At 35.4% G+C, this 26,800-nt stretch overlaps 1 protein-coding gene across 5 annotated transcripts in view; it reads right to left on the bottom strand.

Moving 5' to 3' along the window:
* The window catches only part of LOC145243394 (uncharacterized), a 285,527-nt gene that overhangs the window by 73,257 nt on the left and 185,470 nt on the right, over positions 1–26,800 (bottom strand). Inside the window, exon 1 of one of the 5 annotated variants that reach the window (XM_080106236.1) lies at positions 3,441–4,549. The exons of the other annotated variants lie outside the window; for them this stretch is intronic. Coding sequence (XP_079962362.1) covers positions 3,441–3,678 — 238 coding nt within the window. The 5' untranslated portion in view covers positions 3,679–4,549. Of the gene's footprint in view, positions 1–3,440; positions 4,550–26,800 lie in introns of those variants that run through there. 5 annotated transcript variants of the gene reach the window in all.

Below are 26,800 nucleotides of genomic sequence, written 5' to 3'. Positions count from 1 at the left end.
TAGTTTTTCTACTATATTCAATAATTTTCTACTATATTCAATAATTTTCTACTATATTCAATAATTTTCTACTATATTCAATAATTTGTCAATAATTTTCCCCACTCTTTATCTGTGCCTAAATCAAAACGTAGATTCCAGGATCAAAGCTTCTTTCTTATAACTGCACGCCAGTGGAACTCTCTGCCGCTTGCCTGTTTCCTACCTGACTACAACTTGGACGTCTTCAAGTCCAGCATAAACAAACTCCTGACAAACTGCCCCCTTAAGTAAGACACTCTATCAAAACCCCCAATACTAATGATTACTACAATACTATCTCATTGATTACTGTACACGCAATAACCGTTATCCCTGAGTGGCTTTCGGGCCTTGATAAGTGGTGACCCCCCATGTAAAAAAAAAAAAATTCATAGCACAATATTAATTTCTTTGTTTTCACTGCTTCTTCCTTCGTCACATTCCACCCTCTAATATCGTCGGAAGAAGCGGAAATGTTGGAAAACTCCCTCTATCAGTGTCTTATACATATGGTTTGAATTTAACTAAAATCTGATATGTTTTTTTAAGTTTTAAAGAGGGGGGGGGTGATGTCCCCGTGTACCAATTAGAAGTTGAAGCACGTAGATATTTGGCTCATAGGTGACGCAGAGATTCCAGATAACTTCCGTTGTCTTCCCCTGAGAATTTTATACACATGATATAAATCTCATCAAAATAGGATAGAAAGTTCGCCCCCCCCACCATCTCTCTGAAGTTAGAGGATATTTAGAGATTCGGGACCACTTCCATTGTCTTCCCCAGAAAATTTTATACATACGATTCAAATGTAATAAAAATAGAATATATTTGAAGTTTTAATGGGGTTATGCCTTACTAGCCTTTTCTGAGAGATCCAGGAACTCTTATGGCCTTTCACAATAAATTTTACATAAGAATACACTTTTAGATTTTATGTAGATTCTCTAACTTTCTTTCTATATACAACACAGAAAAATATCTTATTTCAGCGTTTAATATATTTTTGTTTTATGTAAAAAAACAAAAACGATTGTCAGAGTAGTCTCTCCATAATGGCTGTTATGATAATTTTAAAATACTTTATTATAGCAGCCCCACCATACAACATCATTATAACACCATCTTGTAATAATACATATAAATATCCCTTGGAACTGAAAAAAGATGACCAGGCACAACTGCAATAATCAGTGCTACGTTTGCATTTTCTCATAACAAATGTGGATGGACGCGTATCAGTAAGATCGCAAGATGAAACGAATGTTCCTGGAGTTATCTTTGGTCCACGTTTTTTTTGTGATGTTTATTCTTATGGAAAATATAGTCGTCAAGCAGACTGGTAACTGCCATTTTCAAGAACTTCATGCACTGACTTAACGTTGGTGGGAAACATATATAGGTTACAGTTGTAAGACAAAATATGTTACAGTCCAAATTTTAGGGGTCACACAAATTACGATGGATTAGTCACAAAAAGCGAAAGATTTATAATATTATAATGGTCGGCCCACATGTTAAAATAGCCCCAGTTGACGGTACATTTCGTAGGCATATCTATTACTATATTTCTGTGGTTGAGTTATGCCTAGAAAAATCTATTTTAATCTTTCTCATTAGATGATTTAAAATTAAACAAGTCATCCCCCCTCTCTCAGCTAACCCATGTATATCTCTCATCCTTCTCACTCTATGTAGATTACCTATTTACTATGCCTCCCCACGGGACAGAGTTAGACACCAGGGTCGTTTTTTAACGTGGAGAAAAGGTACAAAAATAAAAAATTGTCTCAATCGTGAAGGATTTCTCCTCCACCGAAAGAGAACAAGAAATAGAAGTGCAGCATCTGAAGAACAGATACTACACTTTGATCTTGTCCCGAAGGCTCTAACCATTCAGAGGAAGAGAGAATCTCTTTTCTCAGCCTATCATGTAATTTACATACATCTGTCTATACACGGCATAACACGCATGTAAATTAAATGGCAACATAACAAATCTCCTGACTTCTATCATTATTATTATTATTATTATTATTATTATTATTATTATTATTATTATTATTATTATAATAATAATAATAATAATAATAATAATAATGATGATACAGGAGTAAAGTTAATTATAATTTTTAGTTATGCATAGTTAAGCTTAAAATATATGTAACGGTTTATGAATTTTCCAAGGAACTTTAAGTAGAATATAATAATAGTGGTTGTGACCCAACGGGTCACCGTTACGTCTAATAATTCTGTATATGGAAGACGAGAAGGGAAACAAATCACTAAGCAAACTCTTTGTTTGTGAGATGCGTTTGATCTTGGCTCGTGGTTAGACAGCTCCTTTTCTAATTATTTTTGTTCCCCTATTTTCTTACACAACAATCTCGTGCTTTCTCACGTCGAGAATATAGATATTATACGAAGGAGAACCTCGATTTTGACGACGTTAGTCCCCCCCTCCCCCAAAGCAGTGTCGTCGCCCTCCAGTTTACAGCGCCTGTTATTCTCAAATGGTCACCCATCTGAGACTGATCAAGATCAATATCGTTTAACTCTACTGATCAAACGAGAATCGGTGCGGGTGCGTCAGCGTGATCACGCCGTATGTCTAATAATTAGTAGGTAGAAATTAGATTCAAAATATTTGTATGTATAAAACGTTCGTGTTGTTAGCAGTCGCCGTATTCATAGATCAACAAATGCATTCTGTCATGCGCACACAAGTGGACATGTACTGAAATGACAACGGGCGTATAGGTTTATCCAACGTTATATTGAAAGACAGATACGGACTCATGTGACACAATAAACGGACAACGCAAAAGTGCTTGTTGCTAGATTATGCTAGTCACTACAACAGTACAACACCTATGACCATCTTCAAATGAATACAAGTCTATCTTTCTTAGACGTAGGGAATGCAGTTAATGGAAACGGGGATACTGTTATATATTGTTTTGGATCATTCGGACTACTGTCCTCATCTTGATGTTATTCTCACAATGTTTTCAGCCGATGCCTGCAGGTGCATCTTTACGAATTTGGGAACCTGATAGTCGAACTCGGACATCTATACGGAATTTGGAACTGAACCATTTTATTAAACGCATGGAGGTAGATTGTTCTCGTTCCGTCAGCCATTACAGAGTAGGAAGTGTTAATAATAATAATAATAATAATAATAATAATAATAATAATAATAATTGTTGCTTTATTTTTAATTATCATTGCCTGTAGTAAGGATTGAACCGTAACCCTCGGAAAAATTTCGAAACAAAAAGCTATAAAATATTTAACATAAAAAAAAAAATGACAACCAACAAGTAAATGACAGTTGTGTGTGTGTGTGTGTGTGTGTGTGTGTGTTTGTAGCATAGTGAGAGAGCGCGTATTTTAAAAAGAAAGTCAAGTATGCTTACGTGAAATTGTTATGTCCTTGGGTGCTGTTGTGTAGCTGGTAAGATCGACATCCCTTAGGTTGGCGCTAATACTTTCCGTGGTTGAGGTGGAACCACCTCCACTGATGCCACAAAAGCCGCCGACGCAAAGGGCTCTTTCGACATTGTAGAAAACAGAGCAAATGCTCATGGCAGCGATCCTTACCGTTCCGGGGACACATGTAGTGGCATCAGTCGGACAAGGCAGAATATTCAACATTTGAGTGCGACGAGTATGTGACGAAATTCGGTTTCGGCCAGTATGAAAACAACGTACGTTGGGAGATAAATCCGTAAATGCACGCGCGGACAATTTGCCGTTTCCCCCCCCTTTTTTCTCTTTTTAACTTACTAGAGAGACAGAGGAGCGTTAAAATGCATAGCAGTGGCACGTAGGTTCGCGGGAGCGAATTTACAACCAGTTGGTAGGACTCCCACTTCTTCCTTATTGGTTTGTAAGCGCACGGGTAATAGGCGCAGGAGAGTTATATAACAGAGAGAAAGAGGGTTGGAAAATTGTAGGTCGTCAAATTTAAACGGAGAGAACAAGCAAGCAAGAGAGAGAGAGAGAGAGAGAGAGAGAGAGAGAGGGAGGGAGAAAGAGAGAATTGGGGCAATGGATGAAGAGGACTGTCAATAATGTTTATAAAGCGGAGAGAGAGAGGGAGAGAAAGAAAGAGCGCGTGCGAGAGAGAGAGAGAGAGAGAGAGAGAGAGAGAGAGAGAGAGAGAGAGAGAGAGAGAGAGAGAAAAAATCTGAATAAAGGAAAATGTTCAAATTAATTAATGGAATTCTCCAACCAAATCTGTTTTTGGTCTTTAGAAAAAAAAAAAGAAAAAAAAAGGAGACTGATATGATGATGATGATGAAGAAGAAGAAGAAGAAGAAAAGGAGAAAGAAAAAATCCTTCGATCTATAATAAAGATCAAATACGTGCTTATTTGTACATAAATAAATAAATATAAATCTATCTCATCGTACAAAAGTCAGCGAGTATAAACGGTACTGTTTGTTCTGATCTATGGGCGAAAACATTTCAAGTGGTGAGGGGAAGCGTAAAAGCAAATAGTTAGTTAGATAACTCTTGTCACCTGAAATGAATTAGAAAAGAAATTCTCAATTATGAAAAATAAATGTTTTTTATTTATTTATTCATGTTATCAAAAATAATAAAATTAGTTTATATAAATATTAGTGCGAGTACTTGACATTCCATGAGTGAAGTTTCTGACAAAGGGGGAAGAAAGTAGGAATTTTGATCGCTATGTAGTGTTTCTAGCTACTTACATCAAATGGCTCCATGCACTGTCAGCAACGATTTCCATTAATATATGTGTGTGTGTGTGTGTGTGTGTGTGTGTGTGTGTGTGTGTGTGTGTGTGGAATTTGAATAGAGGCGGGAGAAGAAAACACACCTCGAAAAGAAACTGAGTTGGCTCGCAAAAAAAAAAAAAAAAAAAAGAAAAAAAAAAGAAAAAAAAAGTCGGTTAACTAACTATACATTAGAAAGATAAGGATTTTTCCAGGGGTAAAAAGGTGTGTAAAAAAATAGCAGAAATGGAAAAATGGATAAAACAGTAGCGGGTGCGATTATTATGATAATAATGAAGCAGAGAGAGAGAGAGAGAGAGAGAGAGAGAGAGAGAGAAAGAGAGAGAGAGCAAGAGAGAGAGAGAGAGAGAGAGAGAGAGAGAGAGAGAGAGAGAGAGAGAAGGGGGTCAGGCTTTAATGCATTATAAGGACCTACTACAATTAACCACTCTTCCGGGTTTACACAATTTCGCTTCTTCTTCATTTCCAACTGTTTCCATTCGCAAGGGGAAACGTTTAAACTCCAACAGGTAACTGCCCTTCCACCCTCTCCCGGGTTCTACAACATTATTATTACAGCATTAAAGGCAGCAGACTGACTGACTTTGTAGAAACGGAATCGATCGCACGAAGAAATCATGCTGCCCTGGCTGATACTACTACTACTACTACTACTACTACTACTACGACGACGACGACTAAAAACGCTGTCTCCCGTCCTCCCCACGAGGGTCGGTATGACACAAGAAACGAGGCTTAATGTATGGTAGACCATGAGCATCAGAATGACACCAATGACCAGTAGGTACCACTTATATAAATTGCCTGAATCGAACCCGTTGGCATTTCCCGATGGAGGCACCTCGGGCGATCAGCATCATCAGCAGTAATCCCCACCCCCACCTTACTTCCTCTTCTCAACCATCTTAACAAGGAAAGACAAAAGGAGTAATCCATCGAAAAGTAATAGGTAATGCTTGGGAGAATGATCTCTTTAGCACCGAGCAGTAACAAACAACTCAAACCCAAAGACCGAAATGAATAACTGTTACTACGACGACTACTGCTGCTATTACTGCTATTGCTGACACAGTTTATTTGTGATTGTACTTATGACAAAGGCGAAGAAGAAGAAAAAAATGCGGTAGTTGATCTATACATACAAGCCGAACAATTGAACGTAAATGAATGAATGGATACAGTCGTCCTCGTCTGACAACGAGTGAAATATAGGTAGTACAATCTGCTAACGTGAGGTGAAGGGGAGGGGGAGCGTTTTGCCAGCTGCTTTACGTTGGACGATTCTATTTCTGATCTTTACCACAACGGAGGGGAGACGCGAGAAGACGCCCACTGAAATATCTACATTTGTTACTGTTATCTTTTAATTAAATGAATATGATGACAGCAGTTAATTTCTATTAGTGACCTGACAATTCCGATACAATCACAGATTCCGTCCTAAAATTTCCGATTCCGATACAATTGCAGACTCCGATTCCGACTTTTTATAGATTTTTAAATATTTAACTAATAGAGTTGTTATTTCCCCTTTCTTCACTGATCGTAAGAAACACTTGTTAAATGTTATGATTTTTTTCTCAAACGTAAAAAAAAAAAAAAAAAAAAAAAATACACTTGTGGGCGATGAATTACAGATTTGAATTTTACTAGTAATTTCAAATGTATAAATATTTATTATTTTACCATTACTACCAGCAGTTTTTAAACAATATCAAATAAAAAAGATAACCAAAGAATCGTTTTTGGCATCGGAAATTAAGCACAAATTTTTTCCGATTCCGATACAGATTCCAATACCCACAAAAGTTCTGAATTTCCCGGTTCTCGATTAATCGTCCCAACACTAATATCTTTTTAATAAAAATTCTGCGATCGCTTCTCGAGTGTGTGTGTGTATGTGTGTGTGTGTGTGTGTGTGTGTGTGTGTGTGTGCACGCACATTTTTCGCGCCAACTTAACGTTGACCAATGCACACGGAATTATTAATATCATTATTTTTATAAAATTAATCGAATGTTTATTGAAATCAATATCACACTAACGAGTAAAGTATGAAACTGAATTAAAAAAAATCTTATGTAAAAAAAAAAAAAAAAAAAAAAAAAAAAAAGGAAAATTACGGAATTAAATCCATCGGAGCCTGCTCTTTGTGACTTCCAGTTTCTGCTTCCCAGACGGGACGTCGGTGACAAACAAGATATGGTCCCTTCTAATTAACGATTATCTACCCCTCAGATAACGTAAAAGCGTTACACCTTTCTCAGTGTTAAAAATGACTTTCTTGTCCGCTTGACCATATCTAATTATGCAGCCAAATAGACAGAAATCAGAAGTAAAAAAAATCGGACAATATTGATTGTAACCAAAATGCAATTCAATAACAAAAAAAAAAAATCTATTTAAAACACTAATTTAATAACAAAAATAAATCCATCACAAGGCATTTCCTTTTCAAGACAGGCATTTTAAAGCAAGTAGAAAATGAATCTAAGGTTTACTTCCGGCAGCCTTGTAACTCTCGCTTCCCTTATTTCGTCCTTGAGTCCTCGCATTCCAGGAGAGATTTTTCTGCCAGAGAAGAAAGAATTACTGTTTTCTGGGCAAGAATATATTCCAGCTAACGCCTATCGTTGGTAAATTTTTGACCTTGAAGTAATAATTTCTTTTAGCTTTTTACATCAAGCGACTTCATGGCTTGTGTGGAGCGATTTCCATGAAAATAAATTTATGTAAACCTGTTGTAAAATTATTATGTCCTTATTTGATGTAAAAAGACTTCAAATAGTGAAACAGGCAAAACGATTCCCAGATAACGCCGTATGTGCAGCTGATATTAATTACACTACAACACGGTTATTAGGTCAACTTAATTAAAAAAATACGCGCATTTCTCCCGAACTCTTTTGCCGTTATTGGTTTCGTTTGTATGTTGGCTGATGGATTGAATAAAATCAATACCATATGATATATCAGAACCGGTCGAAAGCTGAAGGAGAGGGGTAGTGATAAGTAACATGTAATGAAAGGAAAAAAAAAGAACCAAATATATGAATGCCATATATATATATATATATATATATATATATATATATATATATATATATATATATATATTACTTTTATATAAAAAGCACTGTGTGTGTGTGTGCGCGAGGTCGTTCACTATGGACTCGAAAATGGCTAGGCAGATTTTTGTGAAATTTCACGCGAAGGTACCTTATATGCCTGGTAGTATTCTTAGATAGGTTTTGTATCGAAATGAAAACAATAATCGAAATAATCCGATCGAGGAAGAAATAGGCGATTATGACTTAAGTGAACACCTTACACAGCCTAACATCACAAGAACATCTGAGAAGTTTTATTACGACACAAGCCGAAATATCAAATAACCTATGGTATATCAAAATACCTACTGTTGATTTTATATGTATAAAAAATATCAACATATAAAATCGATAGTAGGTTCTTTGGTATGACAGTGGAGCGTTCGAAATGAATGTTTCTGTTTAGAGCACAACTGGACCATGATATTTGACTTCTGCATTTAAATTCAATTCAAGCATAATATATATAAAATAATTTTATGAAATCAACAGTAGGTTCTCTACAGTGCAATATATATTGCACAATGCATCGTAAACCAAGTCACTCCGAGGAGGCATGTAAAACTTCCTCCTAGTGCACCGCGATGGATCTCCAACTAGAATAGGTAATGAATCGATTTGATTGAATAATGGTCGATTTCACCGATTTTAATGGCAATGAAAATATGGTAGTGTGAAACATTTGTTGATCAGCATTCAATCCCAAGTTACGTCGGGTCTTCCTGCTAGTACATATATATATATATATATATATATATATATATATATATATATATATATATATATATATATATATATATATTGTCAGTGTAGCCTGGTTGTCCTACTGAAGACTCACCCGCAAAGAGTTACTTTTTAGGGGTATTACCCCTAACATCCCCATATTAAGAACGGCTTTCGGAATAAGCACTCTTTGCAGGTAGGCTTCTCAGTGGAACAACCAGGCCACAGTGACATATATAGGTGCCGATGAATTTAATTGAATGCATGTGGGACAAAATACACGACGCACTTTCTGAAATTGCAAATACTAGAAAATATGTTTGCTAGTTGCTAAGGCATCATTCAGAATCTAATAAACACAAAGTTATATTATATTTCTCTTAGTCTGTCTGGATGTCTTTTCGTTCCATATTTCCTCGGAAACTCCTGCGCTGATCTGACTGAAATTTTGCATGGATCTTTGTCATAATAAGGTATAGCGGACTAAGTATTATGGTACCCATTCAATGCACAGTTAGGCATTAATATGATTAAAATTTAATGCAAAACAGAGCAAGAATTCAACCATATTCAACCATTGATTTGGGATAAAACACTTATTCTAAATTAACGGACTATAACTTTTGCTCATAACGGGTTTAAAACTATAGTATGCATTTATTTGTATATCTATATCCACCCCACCAAAATTTAGTGTGTGAAAACAACGACCCCCCCCCCCGAAAACCGCCGAACGAAACCATATCAAGTGTTTAGGGGAATGGACAAAGTAAATAGCAAGTCAGATATTCCCGTGCCATCTGAAATGAGTTCTGAAGAAAAAAACCCCATTCACTCAATTTCCATGATGAGACGTTTTCTTTATTTCTTTTTACTTCCATGTGTTTTTTATTTTCGATTTCGATATAAAGATCGAAATGATGCACATGAAGAAAGTCGGAGGTTATATCGGTCGAAACGTTGTGAGAATGACATCCAAGATGAGAATAGTTTAGTAATCCAAAAAGCTTTCGGACCACTCTATAGCTTGGGATGGAGAAGAAGAAGAAGAAGAAGAAGAAGAAGAAGAAGAAGAAGAAATTGATTTTGTATCATGCTGATTTTTTAAAGCTAAATTCATTGCTTTTTACCCACTAGGCCCATATTCTATCCGATTACCATAGTCCAATTCAGCAGATTGGCACTTGTAGATAAATGATTACATTCGAATCAATATTTTGTTTTGTTTATCTTCTAGACCATACCTGCATACTTGCCAAAGTTTATCTCAATATCCAAACATTATGACATCAACATGTTTATACACCACACTTAAAAGTATTTATTTTGTATTAGTCGTTATGAAAATGTGTCTACAATATAACTTGTCTGTTCCTATTGACACAAGTACTTATCTTTACTATTAATAAACTAGCAAAGATACCCACGTACCCGAACTTACAGCAAAGTTCCGACATAACCCTTCACCGTGACAAATAGTGTGCACCATCCTTAGGTCGGAGACCATCGTCATGTTAGGTTTGGTCATGATCGATCCAGTGGTGTGGGTTGTAGGAGATTATATATATATATATATATATATATATATATATATATATATATATATATATATATATATATATATATATAGGCTATGACCTTGACCTTAACCTTGGAAAATTGCGGGCACCATTCCTAAGTGGGGGGCCATCATCATCATGCCAGGTTTGGTCATGATCGGTCCACTAGTGTGAGCTGTAGAAGAGTTGTACACACACACACACACACACACACACACACACACACACACACACACACAGACACTACTATTACTTATATAAGTGAACGTGTCTGTCTGTATGTGTGTGTACATTTCCCTACGCAAGAACTCTGTCAATTTTTAGTCTGCAGATTCGTAATTTGATATACAGGGTACTGAGATTGGTAAAATCTTTGTAATCCGTTTTCGGCCAGAAATTTGGCTGTTAAGGGGTCAAAGTTCAACGATTTGATCTTTGAAAACTCTACCAAACTCCTCCGCCAATTTTGGGTCTAAACAATTGAAATTTTAGCTATATGTTCCTTGGACATGGGTTTAACTTAATAATTTGATTTGAGTCCAAAACAATAAATATTAAACGGGTCATAATAGGGGTCAAAGTTAAAAAAAGATTGACCTCTGCGGTCTCTACCAAATTACTCAGACAATTTCGGGTTTAAACATTTGAAATTTTACATAAAGGGTATTCAGAGATAGGGCAAGCTTTTTAATCGGTTTGTGTTGAAAATTTGAGCTGTCAATATATAAATGTATGTTTGTATGCATGTATGTTTGCATGTCTGCCTAAAACTTTCGACAGAGGCGACGGATTTTCACAAGATCAGTATCATTTGAATCCCGACCCTTCAGACGAAAAATACCGAAAAATTGGCTAAAAACATTAATATCTTCACGTTCAACTGGGCACTTTTCTACAGAGAGGGATCGCTTTTTTCGCCGATATTTTCGAAAGTCATCATCTCCTTTCAATTGTCTAGCCTTAATTTAAACCTACGTCACTTCCTGTTTGACGGTGGTCGTAACAGCAAAGACGTCAGGTTTTTTCCCCGTTCTTTTCCTCCTTCACGGTACAGGTTCGAGCCTGCCTTCCTACTGCCGAGCTGAAATGCTATCATATATATAAAGAAGCAAATGAATCGTCTACAAGTTGACACAGCATATCCAAATTCCAATTTAGATCAATATTTATAAATCTATTCAGGATTTATTAAACTAATTATCGATCATAAATTCAGCATCCTCATCGTTAACTTTTAGTAATTTGACACCCAAATCCACATTTATAAACGCCTAAAATCTCGGTAAAAGACACATTTTATCCTAAAGGAGATACCTGACCCCGAGAACAGCAGGTGTTGGGAACATGCGAAGAATACGTGATCTAGGACGCCTACGTGGACAGAAATCCAAAACGGTGCTCATTTTTTTTTACTCCTTATTCTTAGCCAAAATCGAACATGTATTCAAGATTTCCGCTTTTTAACATAAATTCAAAGGTAATAGACTTTAAAATCTTTTTTTTTTTATCACGGATCAATGCGATTTTGTAATTATTGGCAACGATTCAAAAGAACTTTAGGGTTTGTATTTTTTAGGGCACACCCTAAGAAAATAAACAATTCAATACAAGCCTCTGAAATGACGAACACAACAACTTCATAAAAGGTAACGCAGCAAAGGTTTATTAATGAGAATGTGATATGTTACTTGTCAAAAACTGGACTCCGGCTACCTGGTGGTGTCGCGGTAGTTATTCCCCGTGGAATCGTCGATACCATTAAAAATCACTGAGGAGGAGAGAGAGAAGAAAAGGGAGGTCCGTTCTGTTTGGCGTCTCTCTCAGTAAGGACTAGTTGTTCTTATTCCTCTAACCGGATGCTGACCGATTTCCTTAGGGGATAGGAAGGATCAATGCGCCGTACCCCTGATTGGTCAATATGTGGCCAACTAGCACAGGGGAGAGGCATTGATTCGAGGAAGAAAAAAGTCCCATTTGTTTCTGCTATATAACTTTGTTCGTAACTTCTACTTGTGGTACATCAAACATTTGAGAAATATATAATTATATTACATTTCGTACGATATCACATGTTTCTTTGCCACTTTAACGTGGACACCACGTGCTTTTAATATTGTACGAGAACCTACGGATTCCTTTATTCGTGCACGTTTGTGTTATCGTCTTTCATGTCGTACGTTTTATGTTTTTGATATTGAAAATTTATGCGATGTATTAAGAGGCTTTTTTTTTCCTTTTTTTTATGGCATCGTTTTCGAGTATATTACTAAATAAATATTTAGTTAGTCCGCGGGGCTGGAAATAAGTAAAGAATATCACAAAGTGAAAAATGAGACACGTACAGGATTTGAACCTGTGCCTCAGATGAGGGACTGTTTAACATGGGCGTCGTTTCTGGACGCATGTCTCTAGTCAGCTGTTCTAAGACGTTCTTCTGAAGCACAGGTCCGAATCCTGTCCAACTCTCACTTTTCACTTTGTGGAGTTATTTGCTTATTTCTAGATGCGCAAATTAAATAAAAGAATAAATAGCATAAAAACCAAGGCCATTTGCGAGCACCAATCCGATGGGCTAGCGGTTAGAATGTCCCTCGGGATTTCAGGGATGCATTAATTCAACACCTATATAAAAAACAAAGGCAATAGAAAAACTGTGACAACCAACGTGGCATCTCACTTTTATGAATTGCAGGGAAGATCTTGGCAAGACTCATTCTCAACAGAATAATCAAACACCTTGTTGACGATGTCTAACAAGATAATTTCTAAAATAAACACGAAAAAAAAAAAAAACCTATTACTTTCAAATTTTAACTTATACTTGTTCATTAGTTGTTCCTGTTCTTGATTTTACTATATTTTCGTGTTTACAACCATTTTTTTGTTTGTTTTTGTTGTTATTTTTTTATTTTCTTTTTCATGAACCATCCTGAAACTCTTTACACCTGTAGTTATGTATCATATCTCTCTCCAGTAAAAAAAAAAAAAAAAAAAAAAGATAAAAAATTAAATGTCCGTAGTCATTTAATTTTGTCAATATAAAGCATTTGGTCCGCTTTAAGAAAGGGTTTGCGAGCCCTTCAGCCTCACTCACGGATCCCCAGGGCTCCATGGAGCCCACTTTGGGAAACCCTGCTCTACAAAACACAAAGTGGTTTATTTGTATGCATATGACTAAATAAATACAATAATCATCCGCAGAATGAAATTTAAGCATACAACTTTTTAAATCACTACCGAAATGAGTTTTACTCTTTCACTTATTCTCTCATCAAACCCGTTTTCACTTCGTAACAGATTCGAATCTAAATGAAATAAAATATGCATCAGGTGCGCTTGAAAGCCAAATCACAACGCAATATTACGAAAATAAACAAATAATTTACTTGTTTGAAATTGAAAGTAAAACTCCATCCTCAGTATAAATACATAAACATAAAATATAAATTTCAAACAATAAAATATTTGTTTAGTTTCTTAATATTGCGTTGTGATTTGGCTTTCAAGCTCATCCGATGCGTTTTTTTTTTTATTCAAATTAATTCAACGCTTCTATAACGGAACTCACACCCCTGAAGATTCGAATCTATTAGCAATCAGTAGCGAATTTTAGATCAAATCTCTTGCTACTAGGTATGTTTAGGTTCTGTAGATGGTCTACAGTGAATACCTTGTTGCTAGAACTGTTGGTGGTCTGCAGTGAGTTCAAATCGAATTTCTCGTCGGCAGATCTGTTGTATCGAATTTCTCGTCGGCAGATCTGTTGTATCGAATTTCTCGTCGGCAGATCTGTTGTATCGAATTTCTCGTCGACAGATCTGTTGTATCGAATTTCTCGTCGGCAGATCTGTTGTATCTTCGAGTGGAAAACAATACACAGTCATAATATTATAGCATAGATTTATTCCGATAGGTACAATAATAGATGTCCATGTCAGGTAGCGACAACTGGTGACTGTATTGGCAAGTCAACCGCCAAGGTTTATGAGTTCGCCTTTCCAACTCGCAGCTCCAACCGACCACTACCAGTTCCGTTCACCTTAAATATAGGTGAGCCGTAGTCACTGTAGATAAAAGTGAGGCACGTTCCAAAAATAATGCCTCCTGTTTGTTTTATTTCACACGAATGGATCATCGGGGATAGCAAATTGCATTGTTATGATGACTGAACTTCTGCATTCATGACCTAAGATTTTAATTTCTCTGTTACAGATATTGACGGTGTGAGACTCAAGAAAGCAACCCCTGTCTCTGACGTGTGTCAGAAGCAGAGATGTGTCATTGAATTCCTGGCAAACGTGCATTGAGAATGGTGGTGACTATGCAAAAAAATAAATTCCGGTGCATAAAAGGTTGCTCGGCTTTACTTTTCGGATGAACCTTGTAGTTTGTCACGGCTACAGGATCACAAGGATTAGAGAAGGCATGAAGTGAAATTTGGTTCATAGTGAGATATTAGAAAATAAAAAAGTAAGATAATACTTTTACAACGCAGAATGCGAGGCGACCAATTTGAGTTATTTCAACTCTTAAACGACTATAGAAAAACTATTGACTTGTTTTATCGTGAACAATTACAAAAAAAAAAAAAAAAAAAAAAAATAACAAAAAAACAAATTAAGTATTGAAACATGTTACTGAAACAAAGAATCTAACTAGCATAAGCAATTTCTAAACTAATATTGATCTATTTAAAGATTATTGCATAAAAAAGTAACTGCTCCTACCCGACGTTGCTCGGAAGCCATTTTCGTTTTACTTTCGATGCCTCCGTTCAGTCTCGAGAGACAAAGGATACCCCCTGAAGGAGCAGTGTAATTGTGTGGCAAGAGTTGCGCAATTTCCAACCACACCTCTCCTGAATCGGCACTGCTTGACTCCATTGGCAAGGAGAAGTCCAGGACGACTGGAAGCAATGCCGAGGTAAGCGGAGAGCACATACATCACGCGGAAGTTTCAAATGGTCACCCATTTATTACTGACCAGGTTCAACGTTACTTAACTTCGGTGATCCAACGGGAACTGGTGTGTCAACGTGATTATGTCGTATATCGTTTTACTTTATTTTGTATATAAATAGGGCGTTTTTCTTTTTAATTATTATTTTTTTCTTACTAAATTTTTACCTTTTTAGCATGAGTACTTTTTGAAAGTTAAATTTGATTATTACGGTATAGTTTTCCCATTAAATTATAATGGAAGTGGGGGTGTTAGAAATGTACACATAATGTTATAAAGTGAATGCTATTTGAACATTTTTGAATTAGAAGCTATGTTTAATTTTAGAAGACTTTTCGGTGGATAGCTAATCTGAGATGAAAAAGTTTGTAGACGGAAGAGCAAGATTTTTTTCTCGTGTAGACACGAAAAAATTATGTGTGGGAATTCTAAAATATCCAATATGTTTTATTGAGTGATCTCGGTTTCTGATTTGTTGCTAGCAGAGCGTGGCTTCATTTGATTGGTCAGCTCCTATCGCTAGTGTCTATAAGTAGAACCTTCCATTTTTCTTTAATCACAGCCTTTAATTATATAAAACAACTAGCATTTCAGCCCGGCGTTGCCCGGATGTTTGGAGGTGTATGTTGAGAAAAAAAAAAAGCGGTCAATTTTTTAAAATTTGACCCCTATTATGACCCCTTAACGTTTATTGCTTTGGGATCAAATCAAGTTATTAAGTTAGATCCATGCCCAAGGAACCTATATCTAAAATTTCAAGTGTTAGACCAAAAATTGGCGGAGGGGTTTGGTAGAGTTCTCAAAGATCAAATCGTTGAACTTTGACCCCTTAACAGCCAAATTTCTGTCCGAAAATGGATTACAAAGATTGTCCCAAATCTCAGTACCCTGTATATCAAATTTCGAGTTTGTATACTTAAAATTGACAGAGTTATTGCGTAGGGAAATGTACACACACCAGACACACAGACACGTTCACTTTTATAGATATACTAACATTTCAGCCTGGCGTTGCCCAGGTGTTTGGATGTGTCTGTTGAACAAAAAAAAAAAATGTGGTAGTAGGGAGGCAGGCTCGAACCCGTACCGCGAAGGAGGAAAAGAACGGGGTAAAAACCTAACGTCTATGCTGTTACGACCACCGCCAAACCGGAAGTGATATTTTTAAAATTAAGGCTAGGCAATCTAAAGGAGAGGATAACTTTAAAAAATATCGGCGAAAAAAATGACCCCCCCTATAGAAAAGTGCCTAGTTGAAAGGGAAGATATTAATGTTTTTAGCCAATTTTTCGGTATTTGTCGTCTGAAAGGCCGAACTTTAAAACGATACTGATCTTGGTAAAATCCGTCGCCTCTATTGAAAGTTTAAGGCAGACATGCAAACACATAAATACATACATTTATATATTGGTAATTACAAATTTTCGACCCAAACCGATGAAAAAGCTTGCCCTATCTCTGAATACCTTTTATGTAAAATTTCAAATATTTAGATCAGAAATTGTCTGAGTAATTTGGAAGAGACCGCAGAGGTCAATGTTTTTTAATTTGACCCCTTTTTTGACCCCTTAACATTTATACTTTTGGGCTCAAATCAAGTTAAGTTAGATCCATGTCCAAGGAACCTATATCTAAAATTTCAAGTGTGTAGACCCAGAATTGTCGGAGGAGTTTGGTAGAGTTCTTAAAGGTCAAGTCGTTGAACTTTGACCCCTTAATCGCCAAATTTCTGTCCGAAAACCGATCACATCGATTTTCCCAAATCTCAGTACCCTGTATATCAAATTTGGAGTCTGTAGACTAAGAATTGACAGAGTTATTGCGTAGGGAAATGTACACACACAAACACACACACAGACAGACACTTTCACTTTTATATATATATATTGTGAGATAGACTGCGACAAATGTTCATGTACAAAATATTGTATGGACATGCCTTAAACATTGTCAGTGTGTTAATGCACAAGCAACACGCATACATTTAAAAGCTAACAGATCCCAAACTCCATTCAAATTTCGAAGGCCCTCGAAGTTAATCATTGTAAGAGTCACCTCTAACATTGTGTGAATATCGTATTTTAATTACATTTATGATATTAATAAGTTAATAGTTTCTAATTAAAAAAAAAAATTGTTTATGTGAAATCGGCGAGTGCTTTTTAAGTCATAGACGCGAAAATTTCAGCCTGTCAAACTTCCAAGCGTGAAAAAGTATTTATTGAAAGAAACTAGAGTGAAATACATTTTTCTTGTAAAGCATATGACAGAAGCGAGGAAAAGACAAATAAAGATTTGTCATTTATACGGTATAATAACGCTGACACGCTGGTTCTCGTCAGATCACCGAAGTTAAGCAACATTGAGCCTGGTCAGTACCAGATGGGTGACCAATTTGGGAATTTCAGGCGCTGTATGTAGGAAGGCGTCGACATCTCCCCGCAAGAATTGCAAAAAAACAAAAAACAAAAAACAAAAAACAAACAAAAACAAAAAACAAAAAACAAAAAACAAACTACGATGTCATCTCTCCTAACAGGGATATACATGCGACTGGGGACCGCTTGTGAATTTCATACTCTCATGGAACTTCCTCCTTTGGAGGAAGCTGGTTATACCCGTAAAGGGTTAGTGCCATTTTCATTTCCATGTATAAGGGATTAGTCAAATAGGAAAGTGAGAAATAAAACAGAGGGCACAAGTGGCTAAGATTAAGGCAGAAGTCCATTCTTTGTATTGTTATAAGCTGAAGATAAAAGCAAATTAGTCCAGACACTCACAGTTCTATGTCGAAATATTCTTAGTCTAAGTTCGAAAAACTCGATCGACTTAATTTTATATGTTAGAAGAAGAATATATGTACATATTAGATGGGTTGTATGGACAGTATCGTGAGCTTTCAAATAAGTTCTTTATTTAAAAAGAAATCTGAATCGACATCGATGTGTACAAAAACTGAAAAAAAAAATAAAGTATTAAAAAAATGTTATGAAATTCTGCATCATTTGTTTTATTTTTCTTTGTTTTTACGAAGATGTCGATGGAGGCATAAACAAATGAATCACATTTTCGATGATGAAGAATATTGAGTCACTGCAGCGAAGTGAACGATCTAAATTTAGTCTGCCCGGCAAGTTATAATTAAAGGTCTCAGCTTCATGTGTCTCACATTTGATTTCCTAGTGATGTTTCGATCCGGCGGGAGAATTATTTCAACAATAAAATAAAATATTCAAAGAGAAAGGAATGGCAAGATCTATCGTCATGGCGGATCAATTTGCGTGTTGCTTCTCGCTTATTTCTGACAGCTGTCTGCTAATGTTATGGGAAAACGTAACGTAACCCCCGTGACTACTTTGCAGGAGGGAAGCGGAGAGCGGATGACTTTACTTGAAGGCTTTCAACCCCTCCATATTTTTAGATGGCGCACAAACGTAGGAAACGCGGGCGTACGTTGAGAAGCCTTGGTGCCACGCAACAAAGACACGCATGGCTACGAAAAGAAACGAACGCATATCCGTTCAAAATTGTTTACATACCCACGTCCTATTTTTTTGAAATTGTTGGCTCAAATAAATATTGTCATAATAACACGAACCAGTTTTTTTTTTTTTTTTTTTTTTTTTTTTGCTCAAAGTTTGTCGGGATCCACGTCCCACTCCTACATCAGCACACACCATCTCCTCGCAAAAAAAAAAAGTGACGGCCGGGTGGGCGTTGAAGCGTAAGATAGAGAGGGTGAAGATGACTCGCGTCACCACAGGTGCTCTCAAATTTAACCCCCATCTTCCTCATCCTTCCTCTGCGCATAACTCGCCATTTTCGTCACACTTTACCGATTTCACAGCAGCTGCGGTTAGATTAGGATCACAACGCCGAACCAACAATACAATATGTTTTAAACCAATTCCTTTAAAAAGAAGAAATCCGACTCGTCTTGCAATGAGATTGGTTATGAATGAATCATATCCATAAAATGAAGCCAATCTATGAATGAAGGATAGAGAGGGGGGCACACTTTTGTAATCTTCATTTATTTTACTATAAATTTAGTATATTTGCGCGCGTAAAATCAATACGAAAGTTCCACATGCTTATAAAAAAAAAAAAAGAAGATTATTTATTTTCATCTCATGAACTGTGGAGGCATAAAAATACATAATGCGAGTTATATTTAGTTTTGTTCATCCATAGCCTTGTGCCCCTAAGGGGCAGAGGCCATCTACAACTTTGTAAATGCTTTTGTAGCGGCAGTTCCTTTTTATATTTTATATATATTTTATATTTTACGAGGTGAGGGTACTGGCCCCATGCCCAACCTTCCCAGAAGGTACATACAGCGCCTAGCCTTCCCAAATGGTCAACCATCTGGTACTGGCCAGGCTCAACGTTGCTTAACTTCAGTGATCTGGCGAGAACCGGTGTATAAATGTGATTGTGCCGTATATTTAGTTTTGTACAAAGGTGATAAAAGGAGGTGGAAGCCATTCGTGAAAATTTACATACCTACGATTTTTGTTTTTGCAACAAGTCTAAGGCATCAATTATGAAATATTCCTCAAATTTCAGTTTGTTTGAAGTATTCAAATATTTCAGATTTACATTGAATTTTATCCATAGTCATTAGCAATTAAGCAAGATTCCCTGGTATAATGTTTGCATATCGAGATTTTTTTCTTGAGACGCTTTAAGCTTATGTCTTATATTTGAAACATTTTGTAGCATCAAAATCATGTAAAAGATTTTTATCAAAATTGGAATAATAATTCTAAATAGAAAATTCAGTATCATTATATTTTTTGCATTTTAGTCTTTGTAAGATGATATAAAAGATAAAAGATATACTTCTGTAGCACCATTAGTATTATTAGGTATTTCCAACTTGCGATATTAGTATCCTATTTTCATACGAAACAAGATATGCTATCAACTTTCATTTGACCAATCACCGCGTTTGATAATCTCGCTTACCTAAATAGCAGAACTACAGAACAATAAATAAGAACTAATGCAGTTCTTAGCTTCTTCAGTCAAGCATAATTAAACCGCAAGTTAATAAAATTCCATTACTTAGACAAAACAATACATTCCCTTTAAAATAAATCTATATTAAATCAAATCCTTATTCTTATAAAAAGAACATCTTAAATTGTAATGTTATTTCATACCTACAGTTCGCATGTTTTATTTTTAACAAAATGAAATTATAAGTTTAATACAATCGCCTGACTTCGGTGGTTATCCTCTATTATCAATTATTCTGTTACCTGATAATCGATTGCTTAAAAATCAAATAATTTTAGACCCCAATAACAATAAAGAGAGAATACATGTGAAGATTGTATTGCAAAAAAACACAAACAAAACAAAACGAAACAAAAACAAAACTATTTTCGGCTTTCTTCAAGTAAAGTACCCCGGCAGCACTTGTCTGTCAGACTAAAATCAAACATAAAAAAATGTATCGAATACAGAATATTCCCCAAAAGTTTTCTTATTTACTATTAAGATTTAGTGAAAGTAAAAAAACAAAAACAAAACAAAAAAAAACAAAAAAACTTGGGAATATTCTGTATTGGATACGTTTTTCTTTTAAAATAATGTAAGTCCTACATGCCCGTAGCAAGCGTCGGGACGTTTTACTTGAAGAAAGCCACTGATTGCTAATTGCAAAAATGGTACTTCAATACGTGAAATTCGTGTCCAATACTGGAATTCCTCTGTTCACGCGTGTAATGACGTGGACTTGACTCGCGAGACGGAAACAAGAACAAGCAAGGCGAAGAAATATTGGTGTGCTAAACTTATTAATAGCGCTATGACAACAGCATATTCTTATCATTGCTTTGAGTCTCGAGTATATATCCGACACAGTTAATCAACCGAGAACCACATCACTCTATATGAACGCATATAAGATATCAACGGATACACATTCGAGAGTAAAAAACAATGAAAAGAATATGCTATTGTCCTAGCCCTACTGATTATTAAATTTGTCCGATACATGTCAATGCGCATGGTCGGTAGTCTCTTAACTTCCAAACTATAAAGAAAAGAAAATCTGGTAGAACACTACAGTTGGGTTTTGATAGCAGTCTGGGAGATAATCATCATGCTAGCATCACAAATCAAGTAAAACTTAAAAAGAAGCGACCGAGAGTTAGCAAGCAGCTTTTGCTTGCCTCTTCCTCAATCATTCCCAGACATCGTTACAAAAGGAGAAAACAAAGCCGCTTATGACTCTGATAATGATGTAATTTTGTTTAATGAATATTAATATATAGATTGCGTAACAGTTTGCGCAATTTACGCCGTTCTTGGTTGTTTTGTGTCGTACTATTTGTATTTTTCTTTTCTTTTCTTTTTTTTTATCAAGATGAGGCACAATCTAAACTGAAATCCAACCTCTTTCTTAGAAAACACTACAGTTTCCCATGAGACAACCTAAATGGTCATGTTTACGTTACGTGTTCAAACAACATTCTTTACGCTAGGCTTTCAAAATGTCAGCAGCAAAAAGGATTGGTTATGTGTTGACGTTGTCGTCGTTGTTGGTTAACATTTACACGGAATACTTCGAGATGAGGGCTCTTAGAAGGTCAAGACTTAAAGCCGTGCAGGAATGACCGGAGTGTCCACAAACTGTCAAGGCACATGTATTAAAATGAATATGAGCTAAGGAAAATGGAGCGTACGCACATACTGAGAAGTTGAACTCTCTGGTCTATAAAATAACGGTTTTCTCTTAGCTTAGCGCAAGGGCACGACCGACGTAAATATTTCTCTAATTATTGAGTAGCACTATTTAAACAAAATATATATGTAAACAGATATAGTCCATATATTTTTTTAGAAATTATTCAACTGTCAATAGTCAATAGTAGTTTTGTTGGCGCAGTGATTCTAGATGCTAAACTGCTAATCACATTTGGGTGTGATTGGTCGTGCGAATCTCGGCAGCTATATATATATATATATATATATATATATATATATATATATATATATATATATATAACTAAGCATTTTAGCTTGTTAAAAACTGGCAAAAGGTATCGTCTGCTTACTTATGCAAAACTGATGGTTGAATATGATTAAATTTCTGCTCATTTTTGCATTAAATACCGATCCTTATTGATGAGTAACTGTGCACCGAACGGATACCATAATAATTTGTTTGTTGTACCATATCATAAAGGTTCATACAAAATTTGAGCCAGATCGGCACAGTAGTTAAAAAAAAGACGCAAACACTAGAACGAGCAGACATATACACATCAATTTAAGATTGTGGAAATACTCCTGGCTGCACTAAACTGGCCACTGTATATTAATAACTATGGCGTATAAAACTTTCAGCTGTTTCAATCATGCTCTATGCAATCCAGAAAGCGCATCATCACTAAGCTTTGACATATGACTTGTTCTCGAATAAATGTGCTCCTATGTCAGTGATCTAGGAATACCAAGACATATGCTATTTGAAATTACAAATATTCCAACGGAAGTGTTGAAAAATTCTCATTGCTAATCACTGAGTGGTGCACACCACATAGTCGGCTTCACACTGAAAATGAAAAAATGTCAAAAAACAAAAAAACAAAAACAAAAAAAAACAACCAAAACAAAAAAACAAACATTTTATGAATTAGGGGGATTCTATCCTTATGAAAAAAAGAAAGGAAAATCAGTCCTTAACTTATAAATAATTCGTAATTTTGTAAAAAAAAAAAAATAAAACTAGCAACAGAAACAACTTCATTGGCAACAGACTGATTTCTAGAACTCGTCCATAGTATTTCTAAATAAATTTGGCATTTGAAGGGACGCTCATATTTATCACTTCTGAATGTAAATTGCATGTGTACATCACTCAACAACCTGCTCAGGATAATTATTGCTTAAGAAGAATTCTCGCTGTGTTACAAAGTCACGCATTTAACACTAGGAGCAGACTGTCATACCACGAAACACAAATGCTTTGAAAAAAATCGACTTTTTTTTTTAAAACCTCAAACAATGTATATTGCCATTTTGACAAAAGGGGCTAATATTTGAGACCATATCTACAAGTTATGTGAGTAGTTGAACGATAATTCCAATGCTAACACGTACTCGCCATAAGCCGTCCCCATAAGGAAAAAAATTTGCCCATTTCATTCATTTTCGATCTTCTCATAATATTCTTCATCATTCAACTGACAATGCAAATATTTCATTAACCCCTTTCGGCCTTGACAATTGGTGACTCGTTAATAAATAATAAACAATAATAATAAAAAATCAAAATAAATGTTTGCAAAGCCGCGTTTACCAGAAAATTGAGACTGTTTTTCAAATCTGAAGCTGACCCTTTTTAAGTATAAGGTCAACGTATTTTATTTGCGGTAAACAGGTGCAGTTAAGAAATAATATTTCAGAAGAGGCAAAACGGACAATATCAACGATAATCAGTAATCATTCCCCTCGGCCGTTCTTTCTATGGTGGCAGAAGTATTGGAATGACCTTTTCATATAATGTCATAACTAGCGATGAAAACAATTGTACGTTATTTGAAACAATTACTATTGTTAGTACATTTGTAAGAAACAACAAGGCAAATGAATGCAAGAGTGTTAGTATACGTACAAAAGGGAATATCTGTCATTGTCATGCAACTCTTCCAATATTTTTCCCCGATTCCGATACAATTACCAATTCCGATTTTTAACAATTTTCTAATTGTAGAGTTTTTTTTTTTTTTTTTTTTTTTTTTTTTGCGCGCGCGTGTGTGGTGGAGGTGGCTGATTACCGCAAAACACCATATAATACGTGCATATATTTTCGCAAATGTAAAAATACACTTATGGGTGTGACGTATGACTTTTAGTTTTACTAAATCAATGAATATTTATCGTTTCATGATTAATACGAGCCGTAAAAAATGAAGTTTTTAAACAAAAACAAAGAAATAAAAACAATCGTTTTGGACATCGGAAAATAGGCACTTTTTCCGATTCCAATACCGATTCCGATGCCCCAAAAAGTTCCAATTTTTTCGATTCCCGATTTGGATTAATCGTCCCAATACTAATTTATTATTATTTACACACTAGGAGCTTTCATTTAAGCCATTATCAGTGACTGCTTACTGGCATTAAACGATAGTATTCCCTGAAGTCTGAGTGACAAGTCTACTCAGTTTCCAACAATCTTTTCAACAACCGTTACAAGCCATTTTGCATTATCGCAACAGTAGTTAACCATTGATTTCTAGTCGTTACCAACCATTGGTCTTCACTGGAATTTGAATAGCAATTAGCATTCCCAAAGTACTCTCTGAACGCTTCCACTGGATTCTGATTGGGGATTTCTCTCCTATGTCTTTCCATCCTCATTGTCCTTTTATACTCATCTTGTGTGGTACCGACAGAGAGTGGAGCCATAGTATTATTATTTTAGTAGTAGTAGTAGCATTTTAGAAATAATCGTAAATCTATTATATTATTATTATATTAAAATTGCCTATTTTATTTTATTACTAAAATAAATAACTAATTTAATGTTCGTATTATTTGGATTCTTCGGAGTACTGTTCTCATTTTGAGTGTCATTTTCACAACGTTTTAATCGATGTAACGTCCGACCTTCTTCAGGTGTATCTTGTCGGACTCGGGAATCTGGGCGCAATGGTTAGAGTACTTGGAAAAATCAATTGCAACAGTTCTCAGTGTGGGCAATGGAAAGATACAATTGCGAATTAATTAGGACCTCCATCCTGTCATGCGCACGTTATCCCTGTGAAGTAAAATAAAGGGTTCAATTCGAAATTCCGTCCAAATTCTTAAGTCTGGATCATGTAGTGCAATGCGAGGGGAAGGGCTGATACTTTTAATACTTCTAAAACCTAACTTTTCTCCCTTTTCACTACTAATAATCGAATCCTCACTTTGCCACAATCAAAACTAATGTCTTTCTCCTTGAGAAACCTCCATACATTGATAAGCTCCTAGGATTTCATTCCGGACTTAAAATGGAAGACATCGAATCTGTTGCTAATGTTACTGGAAAAAATGGTTGGATCATTCTACTGCACCAGAAAATGCCACACTTATGACACAATCTTCTACCTAGATAAGAGTCAGATATGTCCTAAGATGGAGTACTGTTCAATGGTATCATCCAGAGCACACTTATGCTGTCTTGACGGAGTAGAAAATCGACTTTGAAATCTAGTGGAGATGATCTTTTCTTTGTCCTACAACCACTTTCTCACTGAAAAGACGTTGTTAGTCTTTTTTCTATTTTACTTTTGTTTTAATTGTAGATTTTTCACGGAGCTCCAATCTTTGGAATTTTTTCCTGTAAAACATTCACAGCAAAAACTCGTCTAGTTATAACCACTATAAAGAATTTCACTTTCTCCCTTTTTGTACGGAAAACTAAACATAAGTCCCTAAACAAAGTTTTTTTTTTACTAAGAACTTCACATCTATGAAACCTAATACCACAAGATTGCTCTCCAATTGACTACCGCATGATCTTTTTCAAGTTCAATATTAAATTCTTGTCGAGACATCCTCTTTAATACTTAAATTCTGCCTATTTCGTTAAAATTTTTCCTCTCATAATGTTGTTTATCGCCCAGTGTGACAAACTCATTAAACCTTAGCCTTGAGTGGCCTTAAGATCTTCATAAGAGACTCATTATTATATATCAGTGATGGGACGGTTCCAATATTTTTCCTGATTCCAATACAATTACCAATTCTGTTTTAAATCCCCGATTCCGATTCTTTATAAATCTCTAAATATTTGACTACAGAGTTGTTATTTTCCCTGATTACCGTGTATATATATATATATATATATATATATATATATATATATATATATATATATATATATATATATATATATATATATACATTAAATGTGAAGATATATTCCTAAATGTAAAAATACACTTGTAGAGGATGATCTATAGATTTTAGCGTTATTAGTATTTTATAATCAATAAATTTTTATTATTTTATCATTATTACCAGCAATGGAAGATTTTGCTTTCAACAAAATCAAATTGAAAAAAATAGGACAATTAAAAGAATCATTTTGGCATCGGAGAATAGGCACCAGTTTTTCTGATTCCCAATTCCTATTCTGATTAATCGTCCCAACACATATATATATATATAAAAGAAAGAAATACAGATTTTATAGAACCACATGTTTGTCTGTTCTCGAATGCATTATTGAATCCGATCCACAGGAGCAAAATGGTTGCTGGATACATTTGCTTTAGTTCAATTAACTTTGCTATGTTTGACTATCTGACCTTAAAAACAATCGTAAAGTTTATTAACGATGTTTGCACACGCGTATCAGATATCAGGCAAAGTAGCTTTCATATCTAACTTAGCAATTACATTAATTTAAATTTGTGGAATGGCAGCATCAGAGGACAACACTGCAAATATGAATGAGAAATGTATAAGTACACTGCTGGTCATTCTGTGTCAATCGCAGTGCGTTTCCTTAATTTAGCCAAGCAGCAAAGAAAAGTCGAGCAATAATGAAAACAAACAAAACAAAATAAATAAATAAATAAAAAAAAAAAAGCAAAAAAAAAAACAAAAAAAAAAAAAACAAACAAACAAACCCAGAACAAGCAAGAAA

The sequence above is a fragment of the Euprymna scolopes genome, chromosome 22 (assembly GCF_053919585.1).
Source record: "Euprymna scolopes isolate OS-2025 chromosome 22, ASM5391958v1, whole genome shotgun sequence".
Taxonomy (NCBI): Eukaryota; Metazoa; Mollusca; class Cephalopoda; order Sepiida; family Sepiolidae; genus Euprymna; species Euprymna scolopes.
Note: the sequence above shows the minus strand (reverse complement) of the source record. Positions and strands in the feature narration are given on the sequence as shown.